At 35.8% G+C, this 20,925-nt stretch overlaps 1 protein-coding gene across 1 annotated transcript; it reads right to left on the bottom strand.

The window, feature by feature from the left end:
- Positions 1–8,193: 8,193 nt before the first annotated feature.
- On the bottom strand, positions 8,194–18,300 carry LOC113119362 (pyruvate dehydrogenase (acetyl-transferring) kinase isozyme 2, mitochondrial). Its single transcript, XM_026288785.1, has 11 exons — positions 17,899–18,300; positions 17,386–17,527; positions 15,715–15,786; positions 15,413–15,597; positions 14,664–14,753; positions 14,451–14,528; positions 13,104–13,180; positions 12,535–12,633; positions 12,273–12,383; positions 11,917–12,030; positions 8,194–9,922 (listed from the first exon to the last, which is right to left on the bottom strand). Exons 1-11 carry the CDS (start codon positions 18,014–18,016, stop codon positions 9,779–9,781), a joined length of 1,230 nt encoding a protein of 409 aa, XP_026144570.1. The 5' UTR covers positions 18,017–18,300; the 3' UTR covers positions 8,194–9,778.
- Positions 18,301–20,925: the final 2,625 nt, after the last annotated feature.

Below are 20,925 nucleotides of genomic sequence, written 5' to 3'. Positions count from 1 at the left end.
CATATTGGAAATGATTTCTGAAGGATCGTGTGACTAAAGACTGGAGGAATGATGCTGAAAATTCAGCTTCGCCTTTACAGGAATAAATTATAGTATTATTATTAAGAGTTATTTAAAATCTTAATATTTAACAAAAGTATTGTTTTTACTTAATTTTTAGTCAAATAAATGCAGCCCTGATGAGCATAAGAGACTTCTTTAAAAAAAAATCTTACTGACCCCAAGCTTTTAAACCATAGTGTGTTATTTTATCAGGCTAGATTTTATTCAGTTTGATCCTAGTGTTGATGTTGTTGTTGTTTTTCAGTTATTTGACAGATTCACACAGAGAGCACCATAACATAGTCTTTTGTAATGTCATTTACTGCATAGAGTAATCAGTATCGCCTCTATCAGTTTATCCTGGGTTGTATTTTTTTATTTATGCAACACATTTCCCATATGTATCAACTGTAAGTATACAAAACACAGTAGCCTGCAGACATTGTTTTGCATTTTAGAATCCAGTCTGATGAGTGACATTAACCCAGTTTAACCCACATTCTATTCACTGCCCAATTTTATCAGTCGGTATCATATTTTTCTCACTTCTGCATTCTTGTAAACATGCTGTTTTTCTCATCCAGGATGAGACATATCATTCATGTAAACATTTGAATAAGTGATTATTTCCCTAGCAACGTGAAGGCAGCTTCAGTGGTACTTGGGCACTGTACAGAGGACATTAGGCAGTGCCTCATGACCCTGTGGATTTATTACAAGCACTCAGATGTGACCCCATTTAAGATTATATTATTCTCAATTACTGAATTATTTATCTCTAATCATTTTATTAGCCTATTTATTGTTTTCCCAATCAAAGAAATGTTTGTAAGTCAGTTCACATTATTTATGAAGCAAAAAAAAAAAAAAAAAACTACCAAAAAAACTTAATTGTAATCAAAAAGTGGAGAATTAGAGGCTTATATGTTTGTTCATTAACTCACCATGCTCTTGTGAACATATCTTTATTATTGTAATTGCAAAAACATTATGAAACCTTTGTAGCCCTCTGCTATGAATCACCTGAAAAAATATCCTGCTGTAGATCCAAATCTAACCTGCCTACCCGTTTATGATATACTCACTTTTGTATGTGAAAGTTAAGCAATAGCTTTTAATCCCGGCGTTTTTTATCGATTCCATGAGGAGACCGAAGACCGGGTCTGTCTGTTTGAATGTGTCTGCGAGCAGGGATAATCAGGTACGGATCTGAGGACAGAAATCTGCTTCTCTTTCATGGGTTATTTGTTGTTTTCATTGTATGGCAGAGTCAGTCAGGGGATATAGTTACTGCACGCAACGCCTGAGAAAAGAGCATTAACCTGTGTATCTTTTGTTCATCATCATACCCGCATGAGGGACCTCGATGTGCCATACCCCTTCTTTCCAAAACTACTAAATTCTGTCCTTTATAAATTAAACGCCTTGTGAAAGTTTGTCATGTTGGGCTGTAAATACACTTCAAATGACATATTTGGTCAGAGAAATACAGTGAAAGATCATTCCAAGCCTGTCTCGAGTTGTTCATGTGCTAGCAGTTTGTGGATTCAGATGTGGAGGTTTTAAGGTTTTACAATTTGTTGCGGAAAAGTAAAAAAAGAAAAACTTAACCTAACCTTCAGTAGGCCGTAAGCACATCATGCAAAAACTTACAAAGAAGACTGTACAAATATGGCAAAATGTAAACTTCAATCGCCATGAAGTGTTGCACGTTTAATTAGTCAAAAAATATTGCAAATTTGGTCTAAAATGTTTGAAATAACCATTTCTGAGTTCAGATTTTACTCGTGATGCCCCGTTATGTCCACTGCATTTTCTTTCAGTTTGCATTTGCAAGTATTCTTAGTAACGCAATCCTGAAGAAATCCTTTTTGTTTTGATTTATTATTTGAGAATCCTTTAGTTTTGATTAATTGAGAAACTTTTATTGTAATGCAACTTTACGGCTTTATTTCACCTGTTTATAATGCATTGTCTTGTTATCTGTCACATTCTTTAACAAGATAGCCTCCAAAAAAGGATCATCAAGGTGTGACCTAGCTGCACTTTTGCACCGTTTGCCATTTGTAATGGATTCGCACAAAATACTATAAGATATAATACATGGCGTCTTTAGACTAAATCTTTATAATATTTCTTAAATGCTGTCGAGCATTATGAACTTTGAACTTTTGTTTGGTCCAGAGTAGCCTAGGCTTTGTCCTCTTCCCCTCACAGTCTATTGTCACGCGTCGCACGCTCCTTTACCGACCACTGGAATTCATAAAGCTTTCTGGAATTACCTAAACATATCAAAATAGTGTTTCTCGCGGATTAATCGGTGTATGTGTGAGATAAGAGCAGATCTCGGTTTAGCGGTAAAAATAGATAACATGGTACTGTATGACTGTAGTCAGTAATCCAGCCACAGGGTGGCGCTAGAATGCCAATAACAGATTAAACGTCGTCTATGAATTTGAATCACTTTGACTGAAGAACGCACAGTAAGTGCACTTGATATCAGTAGTGTGATATACACTATAATTTCCGATTAAACTATTTGTTCAGTTGCATAACTATACAAGTGATTTTTATGACCTCAAAGGAAACTTTTCGTGATGTGAATTAATTTGTTCATTTTAATATTTCTGGTGTAACTTGAATTTTTTTTCTTCAGTTTTTACTTATAATTGTAGTACTTCAGCTTACTTATTTCAATTAGTTTCCAAGGCAACATTTCTAAATTTCTTTTATCTCCTCGCATTTTTCATCTAATAATTATATTTAATATTTCAGCTTTATTTTAATTAACAAAAAATATTTTTAAAAGTTTTAGTTAACAACAACACTACAACCAGTTGCACCTTAAATATAAACAAGTTATATATATATATATATATATATATATATATATATATATATATATATATATATATATATATATATATATATATAGGGTTTTTGCACCCTTTTTTCTTTTTTTTTTTTTTTTGCATATTTGTCACACTTAGAATATTCAGATCATCAAACAAATGTTAACATTACACAAAGATAATGAAAGTAAATAAAAAATGCTGTTTTTAAATGATGATTTCATTACATGTTAGGAAAAAATTGTTAGCTTGAATGCACTGTAAGTCGCTTTGGATAAAAGCGTCTGCTAAATGCATACATTTTAATTTAATTTAATTTATTAAGGGAAAATATGAAAATGGCTGTATGTGAAAAATGAATGGTCCCCTCCTGTTAAATCATGAAATAACTGTGATTAACCACATTATTTTAGAAAACACTCACACTCAGGCCTTATTACTGCTAGACTGAATCTAGAAATTGCTTAAATAGAACCCGTCTGACAATGAAGCATGCTTAAAGAGCAACACGTCATAACCCACGATCTAAAGAAGACAAGAACAGATGAGTCATAAAAGAACCCAGTACAACATCTAAAGAACTGCAGGCCTCAGTTGCTTTAATTAAGGTCAGTGTCCATGAGTCAACAATAAGAAAGAGACTGGGCAAAAACAGCATCCATGGGAGAGTTCCAAGGTAAAATCCAACGCTGACCAAAAAGAACACAAAGGTTTGTCTAACATTTGATAAACAAATATCTTGATTATCCCCAAGACTTTTGGGCAAATATTCTATGGACTGATGAGACAGAAGTTGAACTTACTGGAAGGTGTGTGTCCCGTTACATCTGGGATAAAACCAACACAGCATTTCATAAAAAGAGCATCAAGTCAGACATTCAGGTGGTAGTGTGATGGTCTGGTCTTAAGGACCTGGATGACTTTCCGTATTTGATGGAACCATGGATTCTTCACTCGATCAAAAAGTCCTGAAGGAGAAGGTCCGGCCGTCAGTTTGTTGTCCTCAAGCTCAAACACACTTGGGTTCTGCAGCAGGACAATGATCCCAAACACACCAGCAAGTCCATCTCTGAATGGCTCAAGAAAAACAAAATTAAGGTTTTGGAGTGGCCAAGTCAAAGTTCAGACTTAAATTCGATTGAGATGCTGTGGCATGATCTTGAACAATCCATTCATGCTCGAAAACTCTCCATTGAGAGGGTTGAAAAGAAGAGTGAACCAAAAACTGAACCAAAGACTCTTTGCCATCTGTCGCAAACGCTTGATTGGAGCAGTTGCAAAGGGTGGCACAACCAGTAATTAGATTTAGGGGGCAATTACTTTTTCATGTAGGGCCAGGCAGGTTTGGACAGCTTTTTTCCCTTAGTAAATTAAATTCATATTATTAGTTTATTATTAATTTGATCATTTCAAAACTGCATTTTGAATTTACTTGGGTTATCGTTGTGTAATAGTAAGATTTGTTTGATGATCCGAATCATTCAAAAAAAAAAACCAGAATGTATATGACTGTATATATGCCTCTGATCACTTCTGCATACTGGGCCATGAACATTCGAGCGGACCTACTGCTCAGACCATCATCTTGTCTGCAGAATCCTGCTGGACCACAATGCTAACTTACATAATATGTGGAAGACAAGAAGATGGCACAGTGCACAAAGCTTGCTGGAACTGTGACCATGTGCTTCTCCAGATGTTACTGGAGGCCCGTGCCAAAGACTAATGCTATGGATATCAATGTATGTAGTATCTGCTGAAGGTGACGCAGATCATGCCATGGGACATTCCTGAACGCTGCTGAACTACGGAGCAGCACAAGTGTGTCCACCACAGTTTCACAAGGTACAACACCCACCCACCCAAACTGCTTTGTTATTCCATACAGTATATTTGAAGAGTGTCAGTGGAACGTTTATGGTCAACTAGATGGCGTTTGCACTTAAGATGAATCTTAAAATATTAATGTTGTTCTTTTTGGTTGTCTTTCTATTAATACTGTAGGTGTTGCAGGTGTGTCATGAATACCCCAGGGCAGCGGAGGTTATGGTCAATTCTTATGAACATGTCAGGTACACTGAAAAATGGAGGGCTGTTATTCCTGAAGCTGTATATGAGGTCAGAAACAAACCTTTTTTATACACTGCAAAAAATAAACAAAATGAGAACATATAATGCAATAACACAAAACATAAAAAATTAAACATTTAGTAAGGTCTTTGCTTAAAAAGAGTGCAGAAATAAGGGAAAAAAATGCATTATTATTTTAAGTTTATCTTGCTTTATAAATGTTTCTTGGGCACCAAATCAGCATATTAGAATGATTTCTGAGGGATCATATGACATTGAAGACTGGAGTAATGTTCATCACAGCAATACATTACATTTTAAAATAAAATACAAAACTTTTTTTTTGCAATGCAATGTCGAATCGCAGCATGTCCTTCTTCCCTCATCAGTGAAGAAATACTTGCTTCTGGAGCCTGTAGGAATCATATACTGACATTGCATTATACCTTCATGGCTATTTCTTCAAATTCAAAATTTATTACAATGTAAACAATGCTCCAAACTTGTTTACTTTTTGTTTTCAAAATAGTTTTTTTTCTTTATTTGATCCTTTACTAGGGAACAGTTAGATGGCTGATGCATTAATGTGTATTATTTCAAATAAATATTTAATAGATAAATAATGAATAATTAGATTTTATGCTGATAACATATAATATATTCCAAATAGAACTTCTAAATATTATACATTCAAAAGTAATTGGTCTTTCCACGCCATGCATTTATAAAGCCTTATGTTTTAATCAGCTCTGTATAGTCAAACTCAGGTCTGAAGCTTGTCGGCTGAGACTGTAGATCAGTTTTTGAGGGGGAAAGCCATATTTAGCGTAAGAGGATAATATCAGGGAGTGCGCCAACAGCACATTAATGATAACAGATGAATAGGATGAGATTTCTAAGCCATTAGTCCTTTTGTCAGAGGAAAAAAATGAAGTGCTTATCAGGATTTAACCCTGAATAATGAGAGCATGACACAATAGTCATGGAACCTCTTTAGATTAGTTTAATCTATGAAGGAGGTTTTAAAGGTCATTTTTGACAAGTTAAATCACTTTTTAGGATCCAGGATTTTGACTAAAGGTAATATGAATGATCTTAATGAATGTATGCCATTCTGTGGACTACAGTTTTACGTTCCTAAGACCCACAAGACCTGATCATGTTTATTATACCTTACCCCGATAAGTACACATTCTCATTTGTCTCGTTTTGATCAAATCGAATCATCAGTTTTAGGCGAACGAGTCATTCTTGTTCACTTCTGTGGAGCAATTGAAGCTTATTTTGAAAATGTAAGGACTTAAATGCAACGAATGGGGTGATTTTAACGAAATAAATTTCCATGACTTACATATCTTACGAAAGACTATTTTGCCACCTTCACTGATGGAATTGAATTATGGAAGTCTTTTTGTCTGAATGGATTCAACAGAATCAATACTCACCAGCTGTTTTTAGGTAGCCACTTGTTATCTTTAATATTTAGTAAACAAGCACACATGAGACTGGGATATGATAAAAAACTGCTTGTACATATTTCATACTGGCTTTTTTCAGTTATATTAGGGGTGACTAAATGTATGTTTGTCCTTTCAACCTATGAGATACAGTTTCACTGTTTGAAAATCATTGGGCTCAGCACTTGGTAAAGGATTTTTAAAGGGTGGAGGTGCTCTTTTCATTCTAGTCGGCACTAATTTTAGGTTGCCATCTCCTTTAATGAGTTCTGTGATCACTGAGTCTTGTGAGTTTAGGATAGCACTGTATCTGTTCTTCTCATCTCTCTCTGTACCCCACACAATATCACCTGGAAGCAATGATTCTTCCTCCCAGAACACAGCCTGTTTCCACTTATCCTCCCCAGAAGAGATACAACAGAGAAACAGCCCCGGACCTCTGACCCTGTAATGCTACAGACCAACTTTTATTTTCCACTGTGTGAGATTCAATTAAATTTGAAGCACATTAAAGTGATAATCTAATAATCAACTCCACAATGTAGAGGAAAATCACTGTGTGTGTTTGTTCTTATGCAAATGAGGAACTAGCAGCAGTTGTGTGGTTTTAAAAACAGTACATTGTGTGAATGACTGACAGGTCAGGCGGTGTGGTTATGGTTCTTAAAATAGCACTATTTTCCAAGAGGGGCGGGGCCACCAGCCACAGCTACCAGATCAAGTGCTGTTAGGAGAGACGTGCAAAAGAAAAGATCATTTTGTTCCATGCTTATACAGGCCAGAAATAAACTGAGTGACTGTGCCAAGATCCTGTCCTTAAGTAAGAATGTAGCTCCTCTGCTAGATACCCCAGGCTATACAAAAGAGATTACAACAAACTTTACTGTAATACACCAACTCAAAATTATACTACCGACTGGATTGTGACACCCATTTAACCACTTTTGAAATGGTTTACACTACATATAATAGTCTTTAATAGAATGGCCTTTTATTTTGGCCAGCCTAAGGCAGACCTGTGTAATTATCATGCTGTCTAATCAGCATCTTGACATGCCACACCTGTGAGGTGGATGGATTATCTCAGCAAAGGAGAAGTGCTCACTAACACAGATTTAGACAGATTTGTGAACAATCTTTGAGAGAAATAGGCCTTTTGTGTACAGTACATAGAAAAAGTCTTAGATCTTTGAGTTCCGCTCATGAAAAATGGGGACAAAAACAAAAGTGTTGCGTTTATAATTTTGTTCAGTAGCCTATATATATATATATATATATATATATATATATATATATATATATATATATATATATAATGTATGCATTAAATTGTTCAAAAGTGATTTATAATGTTACAAAAGAGGTCTACTTAAAATATGTAAGCTGTTCTTTTGAACTTTTTTTGAAAAGACTCAAGACTCATGAGACTCAAAAACACCATGAATTAATAAATAAATAAATAAAACACCTACCCCAAAACTATTGTATGGTGGCGTAAAAAAAAAAGATAAAAATATGAACAAAAGAAATAATACTGAAAACAATGCAACACAAATTAGCAATATAAAATAGTGTAATGTAAACAATTACAATATAAACAATGTAAAACAAATAAACAATATTTTGTGGTGCATGACAAAGCGCTCCTTAAAAGAAGTAATCCAAAAATCATTATGTCATTTCAAACCTGTTTTGACTGATTTGAAATGAGTCCTTTAGAAGAATGTCCAAACTGTAATATTCCGTATAATGAAATGTAAAAAAAGACATGAAAAAGAGGAAAACTTTTTATTTTTTCTTCATTCATTGTTTTAATAGTCCAGAAAATGGCACTCTCTCACTGCACAAGTGAGTTTTATGGATAGCACTGTGTATTCATAAACACAGTTGCTTCTTTGTGAATACAGGATTGTGTATCAAGAACACGTCAAGAAGCAGGTGTGATTTCACGAGGATGGGTATGTCAAGCTCAACATGACGGTAAATGAAGCTTATGAGGTATGAACGAATAACATCAACATGTCAGTTCTTGATTACAGCTTGAAATGTGCAAATGATCTATTGAGGTTGTCTAAATACTTCCATCTCTGAACGAGGCAAATACATGCTAGCAGAGCAAACTGCTCGTGAGTGTCACTTGAAACAGAGCAGCTGCTGCCACTTGAGTTCCCGTAAAATTCATACAGGTCCTTTACATTGCTTTCAAAAAGCCAACTTTGCAAATATTACAGTAAAAGTAAAACAAAACAACAAAATCGAATGACTAAAAAAACAGACAAAACTAGAAAGGCAAATCAGCACAATCCTGAGATAATATATTTAAAAACAAGCCATTTCATTCGTCTTTCATTTATACGCAAATGAAAATAAGGAAAATATTGCCTCTTCAGTGTTTTCATGCAAACAAAATGAATCAAATAGAGCTACATGTCATTTTTGTTCATACAGAATACCTGAAATGTTCAGCCAGAAGCTGCTGTCACAAAGATCATAACATTTTGTGGCCAAAAAGCTTCACACACACATAGTAAAAAGCAACACTGTCTAATCCATCTGGCCAGTTTTAAATAAATGAATAACATAGCGATGAACCTGGGCCCAAACTTACTTTGTCGGTTTCTCCTAAAACAACTCAATCTAATATTATTACATGTTAGATAGAGTGTCAAATTTAATTCATTGTTTTTAATGTCAGTGAAGTAACTTGGATGTCATTGTGACAGCATCTCTCACGTTTATGAAATGATTTGGCCTTACTGATAGCATCTCATTTTTACACTCAAAATTAAATGGAGTGTTAGACATTAGGTCCAACTGTTAGAGGAACATTTCAAGATCACAATAAAGCAACACACAACTATGGTCAATCTAATATTTTTAACCAACAAACTATATAAAGCCTTGGTTACTTTCAGATTATTGTGTGTTCTCCCAAATATTTGCTAGAAATACATGAGTCACAAACTCACACAAAGCTGGTAACTTGGCCCCACTGACTAAAAAGTTCTCTACTCTAAAACACACTTACAGAATCTGTGGTAATGTGTAGGAATCAACAAGTGCTCAAACAACCTGTCAGCTTTAGTATATTCGACTGAAGCCTCTGACACCACTGAAGAAGAATGTCCTGTGAAACTCTGAATGAAAGAGTTAGCACAGCAAATGAAGTGCATGGTGTATTATAAGCAATGTGAGATGTGGAAGACAAAAATGCCCTTGTTATTCAGACTGAAACATTCATAAAGTCAATTATCAATTCAAGCGTCTGAAATAATTCAACAGTCACATTGATGGTTACCCAAATGAACTCCACTATAGTTCAGCTCTTATGTTTATGGTATGAGCTTCTCATTCCTCTCAAACACCGTACTCGTACTTTCCCAGTTTCTTGGGCTCGCTGCTCGGGATGCACCAGTCGTCTGCCTCCGTGCTCGTTTGATAATGCCTTAAGGCTGACTTGTTGAAGACAGGAAGTCTTTCTATTGATTCAGTGGATAAGGCCTGTTAAAAAGAGGGGGAGAACAAATGAGAAAGACTTACTTACAAATTACTTGTTAAATATTTTTGCAGAAAGGACGCATGAACTACAACTATGACTTGTACAAACCTGTTTTATACATCATATATGTTCAGAAATAATATGAGGAAAATTTTATTTACATGAGCGGTTAATCGTGTATGCTTACATTCATACAAATTAACCAAGAGACTTGTTAAATTTGAGGCTGCACCATAAATGGATGGTCCACACAAAAATAAAAACTCTGTCATCATTTACTCACCCTCATGTCCTGCAAAACCTTTAAGGGGGTCATATGATGCTTTTTTAAAGATCATTATTTTGTGTATTTGTTGTAACAGAATATGCTGACATGCTTTAATGTTTAAAAAAACACATTATTTTTCAAATACTATACATTATTGTAGGCCCTTTATGCCCTGCCTCTCTCAAACGCATCATCCCGCCTTCCGAAAAGCGCAGTCTGCTCTGATTGGCCAACTGACCCAGTGCATTGTGATTGGTTGAACACTGCAAGCACTCGTTGGAAATGTAACACCCCTTTCCATAATCGCGTGCTTCATCTTTTAAAATAAATGTAAAGACCGTTAATAATGTGCTTAGTTTTACCATCAGTTCAAGCCGTAAAGAGGAACAGGGTGATGTTACAGACAGTGATGAGCTTGTATGTGTTTGCAGTACACAAGCCACGGACGGTTAAGACAACTGACTCCACTGTGCGACTCTGTCTCTCACACTCGACACGCAAAACTCTGCATTTGAACATTCAATAGCAAATACTTAAACTAATCACAAAACAGACTTCCAGTAGCTGATTCAGAAGTGCCAGACTGTCGTAGCAAAGTCCTCGATCCTAGGTTCACGAAACGGTTGTCCATAAAATGCGTTGCTGTTCTTATGTAAGTAATCTTAAAGATTCCAAAAGGCATCTACTTTCGGAAGACCAAATAAAGTGCTTTTGCTTTCGCCTAGAAACACACAGCATCTCCCTGACATGACTGCTTTAACACTAACTACGGTGACTGAAACCACACCTTTCTTTACGTGAACATTTGGGCCGAATTACGCAAATATTTCCACATAGTGACGTAGACATGAGGGGGAGTGTTTGAATTAGCCATTTTAGGGGGTCTGGCAGAGTCTTAACTTTGATTTGAGACTTTAGTCTTTGCAACTTTACACATCTTCTTTATGCACCAAGAGCTTGTAAGAAAAAACTGAAATCGCATCGCATGACCCCTTTAATACTTACTTTCTACGCTAGAACATAAAATAAGGTATTCTGAAGAATGTTGGTGACCAGTTTTGGTGTCTGCCATTTAAATGGGACACGTCGTGGCCAGGACTTTTATATTGGCTAAAACATCCAAAGTAGTTTGACCAATAACATGCAGGAATTGGACATAATCGACCAATCGTGGCACGTGAGGAGGTGAGATCTACAGAGAACGATCCAAGTATTGCAAATATGTGCACGTGTTTGCTTGTTCATTTAGCTTGACTTCCTGCGCAGTCACCAAATAATAGCATAGAGAATAACAGCATTTGTTCATTTGTCTGAACAAATTCAGACACCAAAGTAACGCGAGAGTGATTCAAAAGCATAAGGAGCCATCTGCTTTCAATAGCTCTTGTGAATGTCTTACAATTATCGATCTGCACAGCGTAAAAAGCCAAAACCTGGATATTTGAGGTAATATAGAAATCCTGCCAGGGACACATTCCGTAAAAATGGCCCATATGGTCATCCTAGGTCCAACTGACTTTCATTAACTGGACAAAAAAAATGGAACGTCAATTGAAACGGAAACCATTTGGTTACCAACATTCTTCAAAATATCATCTTTTGTGGTTTGCAGAAGAAAGAGTCATACAGGTTTACATGAACAAAGAAATTCAGAAATTCACTTATGAGGACACTTCCTACATAAGTAGTAAACAGTGAAGCAGTTAACCAGGTAGTGCTAGAGTGTACCTTTAGGTATATGACTGCCGATGTGCCGTATCCCTCCATAGAGTAGAGTTGCAGATCTCCCTGGAAGTACTTGGCATAAAGGCGGGAAATAGGAAGACCATAGCCAAAACCAGCCTGCAAAGAGAGAAAGCCATAGTAAGTGCGTTAGAGAAAGATAAAACATTAAAACTGCATTACAATACTAACCTGATGTAAACAATAAACTGAACTATTGGTAATTCTGCTAATTTATAACTCCGTAAGCTCACAGTTTACCTGAAAACATGACTGTGGATCAAAGATTTACCATGTGGTATCATTGCAAAACAAAGACAATCTGCATCCAGTATGTTTAATTAGACAGTCTAGGTTCTTACCAGGGGAGCATTACGGCTGTTTTCAGTCACAGGACTCGGTGCAGTTGAATACATGTAGCTGAAAAGCCTTTCGATTTTCCTCAAAGGAACTCCACCTCCTCTGTCAGACATCTAATATATACCACAAGAGTCATTACAAACATGTTTTGGCTCTCACTGCTCTTCCAAGTTAAAACAGAGAGAAAGCATTCAGCTTTTGCTGACCCGTTACATCTCTGCATCTGAAAAAGCATGCGTTCTGACGTGCTGAAATAAAGCTCACCTTGATGGTCAGATCTTCACTTCCTAAAGACACTCTCACTTTGATTGGTGGTAGATGCAGGCTGTTCTCATGGGTTTCCACAGTTGCTCTCATTGCATTCTGTTACAGAGAAAACCCACATTACCATCAATTGCTTGATGGTCAAGTCAATTCAAACCCATTTGACTTTCTTACTTCTGTGGGACACAAAAGGAGATGTTAAGCTAAATGTCAATGCAGCTCTTTTCCAGCCCAAAACGCACCAATGAATGGTCCATAAAACTTGTTCACTATATTCCAAGCTTCTGAATCCATACAATAGCTTTGGATAAGGACCAGACAGGGTTTAATCATTAATCTGAAAATCTAGCTCTTAAATTGCATTTACACTTGCAGATATTCGTGTTTTGTAACCACCTGCGATGTAACAACATTCTGTAAAAACTCATTTTGTTTTCTGCAGAAGTAAAGAAGTCATACAGGTTTGTAACAATATGAGGGTGAAGTTATGATGATGCATTTGCTTCTTTTATACTTTGTTTAAGACTATCATTGTGACGGCTATAGCTACTATAAAGTGATTCAAGTACCTTGAAGAGCTCAAAGAGCATGTGGTACAGATGAGAAGGGACATAAACTATATGTATAGGGTCACTGGTTCCTTTAACTGTAAAAACAACAGATATATCAGTTCAGTAACAGTTGAGTAACCCAAAAAAACAAGAGTATAATATGCAGGCCCACATTCATTGTTTATGTTAAGAATGCTAAGAAGAAATCAACACTGGCATGCTGCCCAAACTAGTCAGGTATGAAGCACATGATAGAGGTTATGCTGGCTATTTTGTTACTTTGGTCACTCAACCTTGTAGGTTCTCTTTGCTTGACAATAGTACACTGTTATTTACATGTCTGAGAGTTAAAACAAGTGATCATGCCAACATTTTGCCATTACGTAACTGAGTACACAGTGCTGTTCCTATCCCATCCATTTCTCCATAGACACACAGTGATAAGATTATAAAGCGCTATTTCTGTCTTCACCGATAAGTGATTTAAGAACTTATTAAATGTGGTTGCATAATCGTTAAAGTTTATAATAATGCTATTATTTATTACTATCAATCCACATTATGCATCTTACTGTACTTATACTGTAAAATGTAAATTTCGGTTACATCACCATTCTACTGTTTAGGGGTCTGTAAGATTATTTTAATGCTTTTGAAAGAAGTCCCTTATGCTCACCAAGGCTGCATTTATTTGACCAAAAACACAGTACAAACTGTAATAATGTTTAGTGTTATAAAAAATGTAAAATAAATTTTTTTTTTTCTATATAAATGTAATTTATTCCTGTGAAGGCAAAGCTGATTTTACACCAGCCATAACTCACATTTTCTGTTTTACACGATCCTTCAGAATTCATTCTGATATGCTGATTTGCTGCTCAAGAAACATTTCTTCTTATTACTTATTATTATTAATGTTGAAAATAGTTGAGCTGGTTAATGTTTATCTTTTTTTAGGATTCTTTGAAAATATTAAGTTAAAGAACAGCATTTTTTTTTAAATATAAATGTTTTGCAACATTATAAATGTGTCTATTGTAACTTTTGATCAATTTAATGCACTCTAGGTGACACATTTTTTTTTATTAAACTAAAGGCAGTGAATTTTTAGGTGAAAAGTTGAATTTCAGGCCATACTTGGCTGATAAGATTTCACAGCATAACCATCATTTTGTTGCCACCATCCCACACTATCAAACAACTACAGTCTAACGTGGAATCAATAAGACTGTAAATAAGCAAATAAGAGTAAAAAAGACTGTAGAGAGCTCCACTGCAGAGTTCAGGTTTTCTGAAAAATCATGACTCGCTATTGCATACGACACACAAAGACTGAAATTCAGAGAGAAGAAAATTCTCACTCACAGTTCACTTGTTTGATTTCCACTTCGGGAGAGGTCAAGTAGTACTGATCACACAGCATCTTGGCACTCTCATAGGCATCTAGAGAGAGAAAGTGTGAGACACAGTATGAGTCTGCCCATGCAGGGCCTACAATGTCATTATACCCACAGTTTATTGGCTTTCTTTGACAGATTAAATAAAAGTGTTACACAGGCAAGGAACATGGTTAATTACCTTCTACAACCTCCACAACATCACAGTTTGGGTCGATACTGCCAATGTGTTTGGGATGGGCTGGATTGGTGCTGCCATCGAAGATTAACGCTAAAACGAACACACATTTTAAATACATTTTAGTTGTAGGAATGCACAATATATGGGTACTACATTGGTTATTTTCATATTATAATGACTGTTAATTATCTGTATTGGATAACATAAGATCTACACTTGATCAAAAGTTTGGGGTTAGTAACTTTTCATTATAGCAATTATCATTTTTATTAAGCAAGGACACATTACATTCATCAAAAGTGACCGTAAATACATTTATAATGTTACAAATGACTTCAGTTTAAATAATACATCTCTTTTGGACAGTAGTTTATCTAAGTCCGTAGTAGATATTTAACTGCATTTGCTTATTTCACCTATTTTTGCATTTAATTTGCCAAGCTCACTTAAAGTTAATTTCATAACACTGTTAAAATCTTTAGTAAATCTCAAATCCATTTTCTCATGCAGTGCGATATAATGCCTAAATTCACCATACGCATTTCATTTTAAATTATTTAGACAAAATAGTACAGCATTTTAAAATATACTTTTTATCCATTGGTTATCAAGCTTTGGTACATTACATTATCAGCAGATGGTTAATCTATTGTTTCAGTTGAGACAGAATCCATCCTGCTTGGGCTGGGCTTTAGTACTTTAGTCTTAGTGTTATGATGTTAGTTACCATGTGCTAGCACAACACTTACTGTGCTGATTCATCAGCATGCGTGTGGAGATTCGGCTCATGTAGAAGCGGTCCAAAAAATACTGGACGTTCTGATTGGTCACGGGATCCACGCCAAAGGCCTCCTTGTACTCCAGGACTCCCTGTGCCATGGTGGGCACCACATTGTTGTGCCTGTTCCTGACATTGATCAGCGTTTCTGTGAATCTAGGAGACACACCATCCAGTTAAACACACTTAAAACAGCCAAGTTAAACATGAGCTAAACACGAGTAAGATTAATGACTTTGGATTTCCCAGAATGCTCCTGAATACTGTACTTACTTAGTTAGGATTTTTTTATCATCAGGGTCTTTCTCCAAAAAGTCAACAAGCTCCATCAAACTCTGTGCATACCTGTTTTTGAGAGGAAACAAACAATCAGGGTTTATATTTAGACTGACCTAAATACAGCTCAGTTTTATTTTTAAATTGATTTATTAAATGAATAATAAATTAACTTTCTTTATTTCTTTTTTGACTGAATGAAAACTTGAATTTCAGTTTCAGAGTTTTGATTAAAAAAATGTATTCAGGTGCACCACTATTTCACAAAATTGAATTAAATCGAATGCGATAAGAATCAAATTGCATAATTGTACCAATACCCAGCCCTATTTGAAACACTGATGAAGTTGTTTATTTGAATGGCTAACAGAGGTGCAAAGCACAAACAGGTATTTACTCTAACCACTGATCAAATTCTTATCACTGCTTTGCCAAAGCTGAATGGTGATTAAACAGCCTTGCATTGATCATTTAATGGTGAGAGTAAATCAATCCCCCCATGTGACTTTTGACCAGAGAGATGTGCTGCACAGAGAACAATAGTCTTAACCGTGACACAATGAACCCACTGTACAAGCTCCAATCCCCCTGAATGACAGTGTTCTGTGTCAGTGTCAAAGAGGACTTGTTTACACTGAGACATCTAGGAAGGTTGCAGCCTTCACACTTGTTTGTGTTCAGTGTCTCATGCTACCTGACACCGCATAATAACATTTGGTTGAACACATTTGAAAGCTACATTTAGTTCACGCTGTGATCTCAGCATGATTCTAGAGTTTTGAGGACAAAAAACCCTGAAACAAACGGACTATCACATATGAAGACTTAAAATTACATTTTAGAAGCAAAAACAACAACAGATCTGTTCCATATAGGGAAAACCAAGGGCAATTGTATCATTTTGTAAATTGTATAAATGTACTCACAAACTGTAACAAATCTCGCTGTTATTTATTGGAATAATTTAATGTAACAACAGAAATACAAAATAAATATTTTATTTTAAATAAATGAAACATACTAAAAAGAAAACTAACAAAGAACATCCTCATGAGAACAACTCTTATATGTCTCAAACATATTCTACTTGCTAATATTTAAAATAACTTATAACTCAAAGTTATTTTTTCACATTCTAATTGATTAATGTTTCAGTTTTAACAAACTAAGAAAGATTGTTACTTATCTTGTCTGCGGGATGGGAATTCCTTAAATGACTTCTTTTATGGTATGAAAAAGCACAAAGCCAGCTGTCTATCCATCATCTTTGTTTTCATGATGTAAACTGCATTAATGATTTTGACCTCAGGTTCAAGTTTCAGATCACTATTAAATTTTATATATCCATATGCATTTTAGCTTAAAGATGAACAAAAATGTTATCTGAACACATATTACTATCCAACCTGAACTAGCTAGAATGGTGACTAAATAATTCTGGAAAATGCTGACAAAGTTGTTGACAATGTTCTGAATCAACATTTCACACCAACACAAGGTCAATGTCCTTATCTAAATGACTTCATGGTCACCTTTCGTTTGTTGTCATGTGCTGCACACTATAGGTCATACATGTCATATGAGTTGTAAAAACTTTATAATAGAGCCTGGAGTAGGCAGAAATCCATCAAACCGAGTCTAGAACAGCGTGTCAGCTGTGGATCTCACCAGCTATGAAGCAGCTTCACTGAAGGAGTGCTGAGCAGTTTGTCCGGGAGGAAGTCGATCTCCTTCATGATGTTGGCTAAACGGACAGGAAGCTCTTGCCTTAAAAACATGAAGGAGGTCTTTTCACAGGCATTGGCTGATCCTGCGAGCAAGACGGGACTACGTTAGTAAGAATCATGTGTGAACATCAATGGTACAGTTTATTTTGTGAGGCGATATTAAATTTATATATCATTAAACAACTATATTCTAAGTCATTTGAGAGATTTTTTTTATGCAATCTTTTCTTCATAATAACAGTAAGATAGGAAGGCTGTCTCAAAACCTAGAGAGCTGCATATTTAGACATCATGTTTTGCATTACAGCTGCATACAGTTGAACAATGCAGAAGCCCACAATACTGCACAAGTAACGTTAGATTTATACTTTTTATTAGTGCTCACTAGTAGGTTTTCAGACACAGTCAATGAGTTGTCTCCATCAGATCCCTTTCAAACATGTAAACAACTCACCAAAGTCAATGAACTGCTTCATAGACAGCGGGGACGGAGAGAACTTTGAAAACCTGTCCACTTGTTTAGGTATGTTCAGCTTCGAGCTGTTCTTCAGCATGATCTGGGCGAACTTCATGTTGATCTTCAAGTGAAACCCACAGTTTGTGTAACGTTCTTCTCGGCGAGTTATTGTCCTCGTCTCGTCAGATGCAGTTCGCAAAGTTTGACATTCTAGCACAGTCTGTTAGTTCATCACATAAATGAAGATCTCCGCAGAAATCCGGTGTGCTCCGACTGTCCCGTGGAAGAGTCCTCCTGGATCGCTCTAATTCGGTTTAATTTGTCATTGCACCGAAATAACTGACCAGCACAAGGTACAAAACAGGGTTCAAACACAAGGGAGGGAGGATGTTACTCAAGTCTGCATAGAGTAACTACAATAGAGTTTAACCAACACAACGTGCTCTCTCTTTCTATTCTTATCGACAGGTAAAACGCTATTATTGCATTTTATTTCAGTTAATATAAAAAGACTGATCATATGATTCTGTCATATGCTTGTTCTTGTGTATTAATCAGAAATGCACTACGCTATCTACGTTCTATGGATCTATATCGCGCTGCTATTGACGCATGCGCACAGCTGATGTAGAGCAAAGGTCTTTGGGAGTGGGGCTGAAGTCGTCTTTAGTGGTGTATTGTACAGCGTGTTCCACATCCTCAAATGACTGAGGAGACAAATCACTTGTCATAACCTCAGTTCCTTTAATGCGACAATATACTGAGAAAACCTTTTTTTTTTCTTTTTTTTTAAGGATGAAAAATTATTAAATGCAAATGTATTATTCATGTAGGCCTATTTAGTTTCAGGGTTATCAATACTAATGGGAAAAAATATCCATGTGTATAGAGTATACAATCATATAAAGTTTAAAATATGTGATACAAAGATTACAAAAACAGAGGCTTTACAAAAAATCATATTACACTCACAAACTGTTTTTCATCACCCCTGTTAATCTAGTGATTTCTATTTTAAAATGAGTGGAATAATTATATTTATTTATGTATTTTACAATAATCATTTACTGTTCATTTAGGCACATTTTGGCTGGTCAGGCTAAAAGACCTGCAGCCCAGTTTAAACCAGAAAACAATCTTTAGGCTTGTGGTTTCTACATATTTTCTGCAGTATTCTGAATGACAAAAGGCTAAACTGCCTTGCTCTTTTGGACTATATTGCTCCATCTAGTGGATAACAATTCAAACGATCCTAATGTTTACATGTGTACGTCAATGCAAAAAATAACAAACAAACAAATAAATTAATAAATTCCGCTAAGTGGCACTGCTGTAGTGGATTAATTTACCGTATTTCTACATTATAACAGCATTTTGGAAAGGGAGAGCTGGGAGCTTTTATTTATCTCTAGGTAGCAAGGTCTGTGAGAATCTTGCCACCACTGAAAAAATGTAGGCCACTAATGTTATATTTGGCCAACAGCTTTGATAAATTTCGAAATCATTTTAAATAATGGTTTATGTTATAACTCTCTGTAATCAAATTGGAGTTTGTCATGAAAAAAAAAACGGAATTATGATATTGACAGTCCACTTAATGTAGCAAATTCCTCATGAACAGCTATCTCCGGACCTTATGAACCTGTCCACATCATAAATGTGATGTTTGCATGATAATTTGCAATCATAATATATGTTTTTATTTATTGATTTGTGTTTTTTATTTATTGATTTATTTTTCAGTAAGCATTAATAAAGCTTTCCCCACAGTCTGATATTGTTTTGTTTTTATGACCACTCGATTTCATCACATTTATTGTTTTTTTATCATATAATAAACACTAGGATTTACAGTTTTGAGAAGCATTATTCTTAGATCATATAGATACAGTCATATGCCAAACCCTTAAGATGGCATATTAAGACAGAGACTACGAATGCAGCTGTGGCATGCAGTAGGCAGAGTTTGGTTGCTCTTTAAAGCTAAGCAGGCAGAGCCTAGCCAGTTCACTTGATGGGAGACCATTTGTGAATATATATTTGGCTGCTGCTGCTAGGTTTAGTCCAGCCCGCAGGACGTGATCATCCCTAGCTTGAATGGGTGCAAAAGTCTGAGTGTAATGACGCAGATTTAAGACTGTGAAAAGGAGCATCCTGCAGATGAGGCATTAAACTGGCCTCCTGACATTCTGTTGTCATGAATTCCCCAAATCAATTACGAATTTGACTTGTTTTCTTTTTGAAGCTGGTAGCACAGTCTGATGGCTGGTAGGCCGTTGTGAAAAACTAGCTTGCTGCTAGAGCTAGTTTTAGTCCAGCAAGCAGTGGGTGCTCATTCCCTGACTTGTATGGGTGCAAAAGTTTTAGTACAAGGAATCGGACTTCAGAATGTAAAAGGAACCAACCTTTTGATAACAGAAAGTAGAAACTGCTCCTGAGGATTCAGATTTGGACTGACGAGCGCAGGGAGAACGAGGCCCTCCTCCAGAGCATTGGAATCTCACCCAAACCTCCATTAGGTACAGTAGACAGACCACTGGACCGCACTGAAATATCCATCTGCACTCAACAATGCCTGCCTCCATAACACTTCTGAACATTGCATTTTTTCCTTTGCCAAGATCAGGCAATATTCTGGGTTCTCTTCATGTCTCTGAATGGGACTTAATCCAACCTCTATTTAGACGGGCTTTTCCAGGTTTTTTTTTTTTTTTTTTTTTTTTTTTGATTCTGCATTTTATTATTTTTGCTATACTGTACAGTACATTGTTGCGTTGTAATTGCTAATGTAATTTCTAAGGTTTATCCAACATTATAGATCTTTTCAACTGCCCTGCAAGTCACACATATTGCTAGAATTTAACAAAACAGTAATTAATACAAACATGAGCAAATTAAGAAACTTACTATCTCACCACTGTGCAGTTTTTGTGACAGTTATGTAATCCCTTTCTTTGCTACTATTGCCATCTAGCGGAGAGCTATGTACATTACAACGATGGGCTCCATAGTCCATATAACTTT

The sequence above is a fragment of the Carassius auratus genome, chromosome 19, assembly GCF_003368295.1.
Source record: "Carassius auratus strain Wakin chromosome 19, ASM336829v1, whole genome shotgun sequence".
Taxonomy (NCBI): domain Eukaryota; kingdom Metazoa; phylum Chordata; class Actinopteri; order Cypriniformes; family Cyprinidae; genus Carassius; species Carassius auratus.
This window is presented reverse-complemented; position numbering and strand designations above follow the sequence as displayed.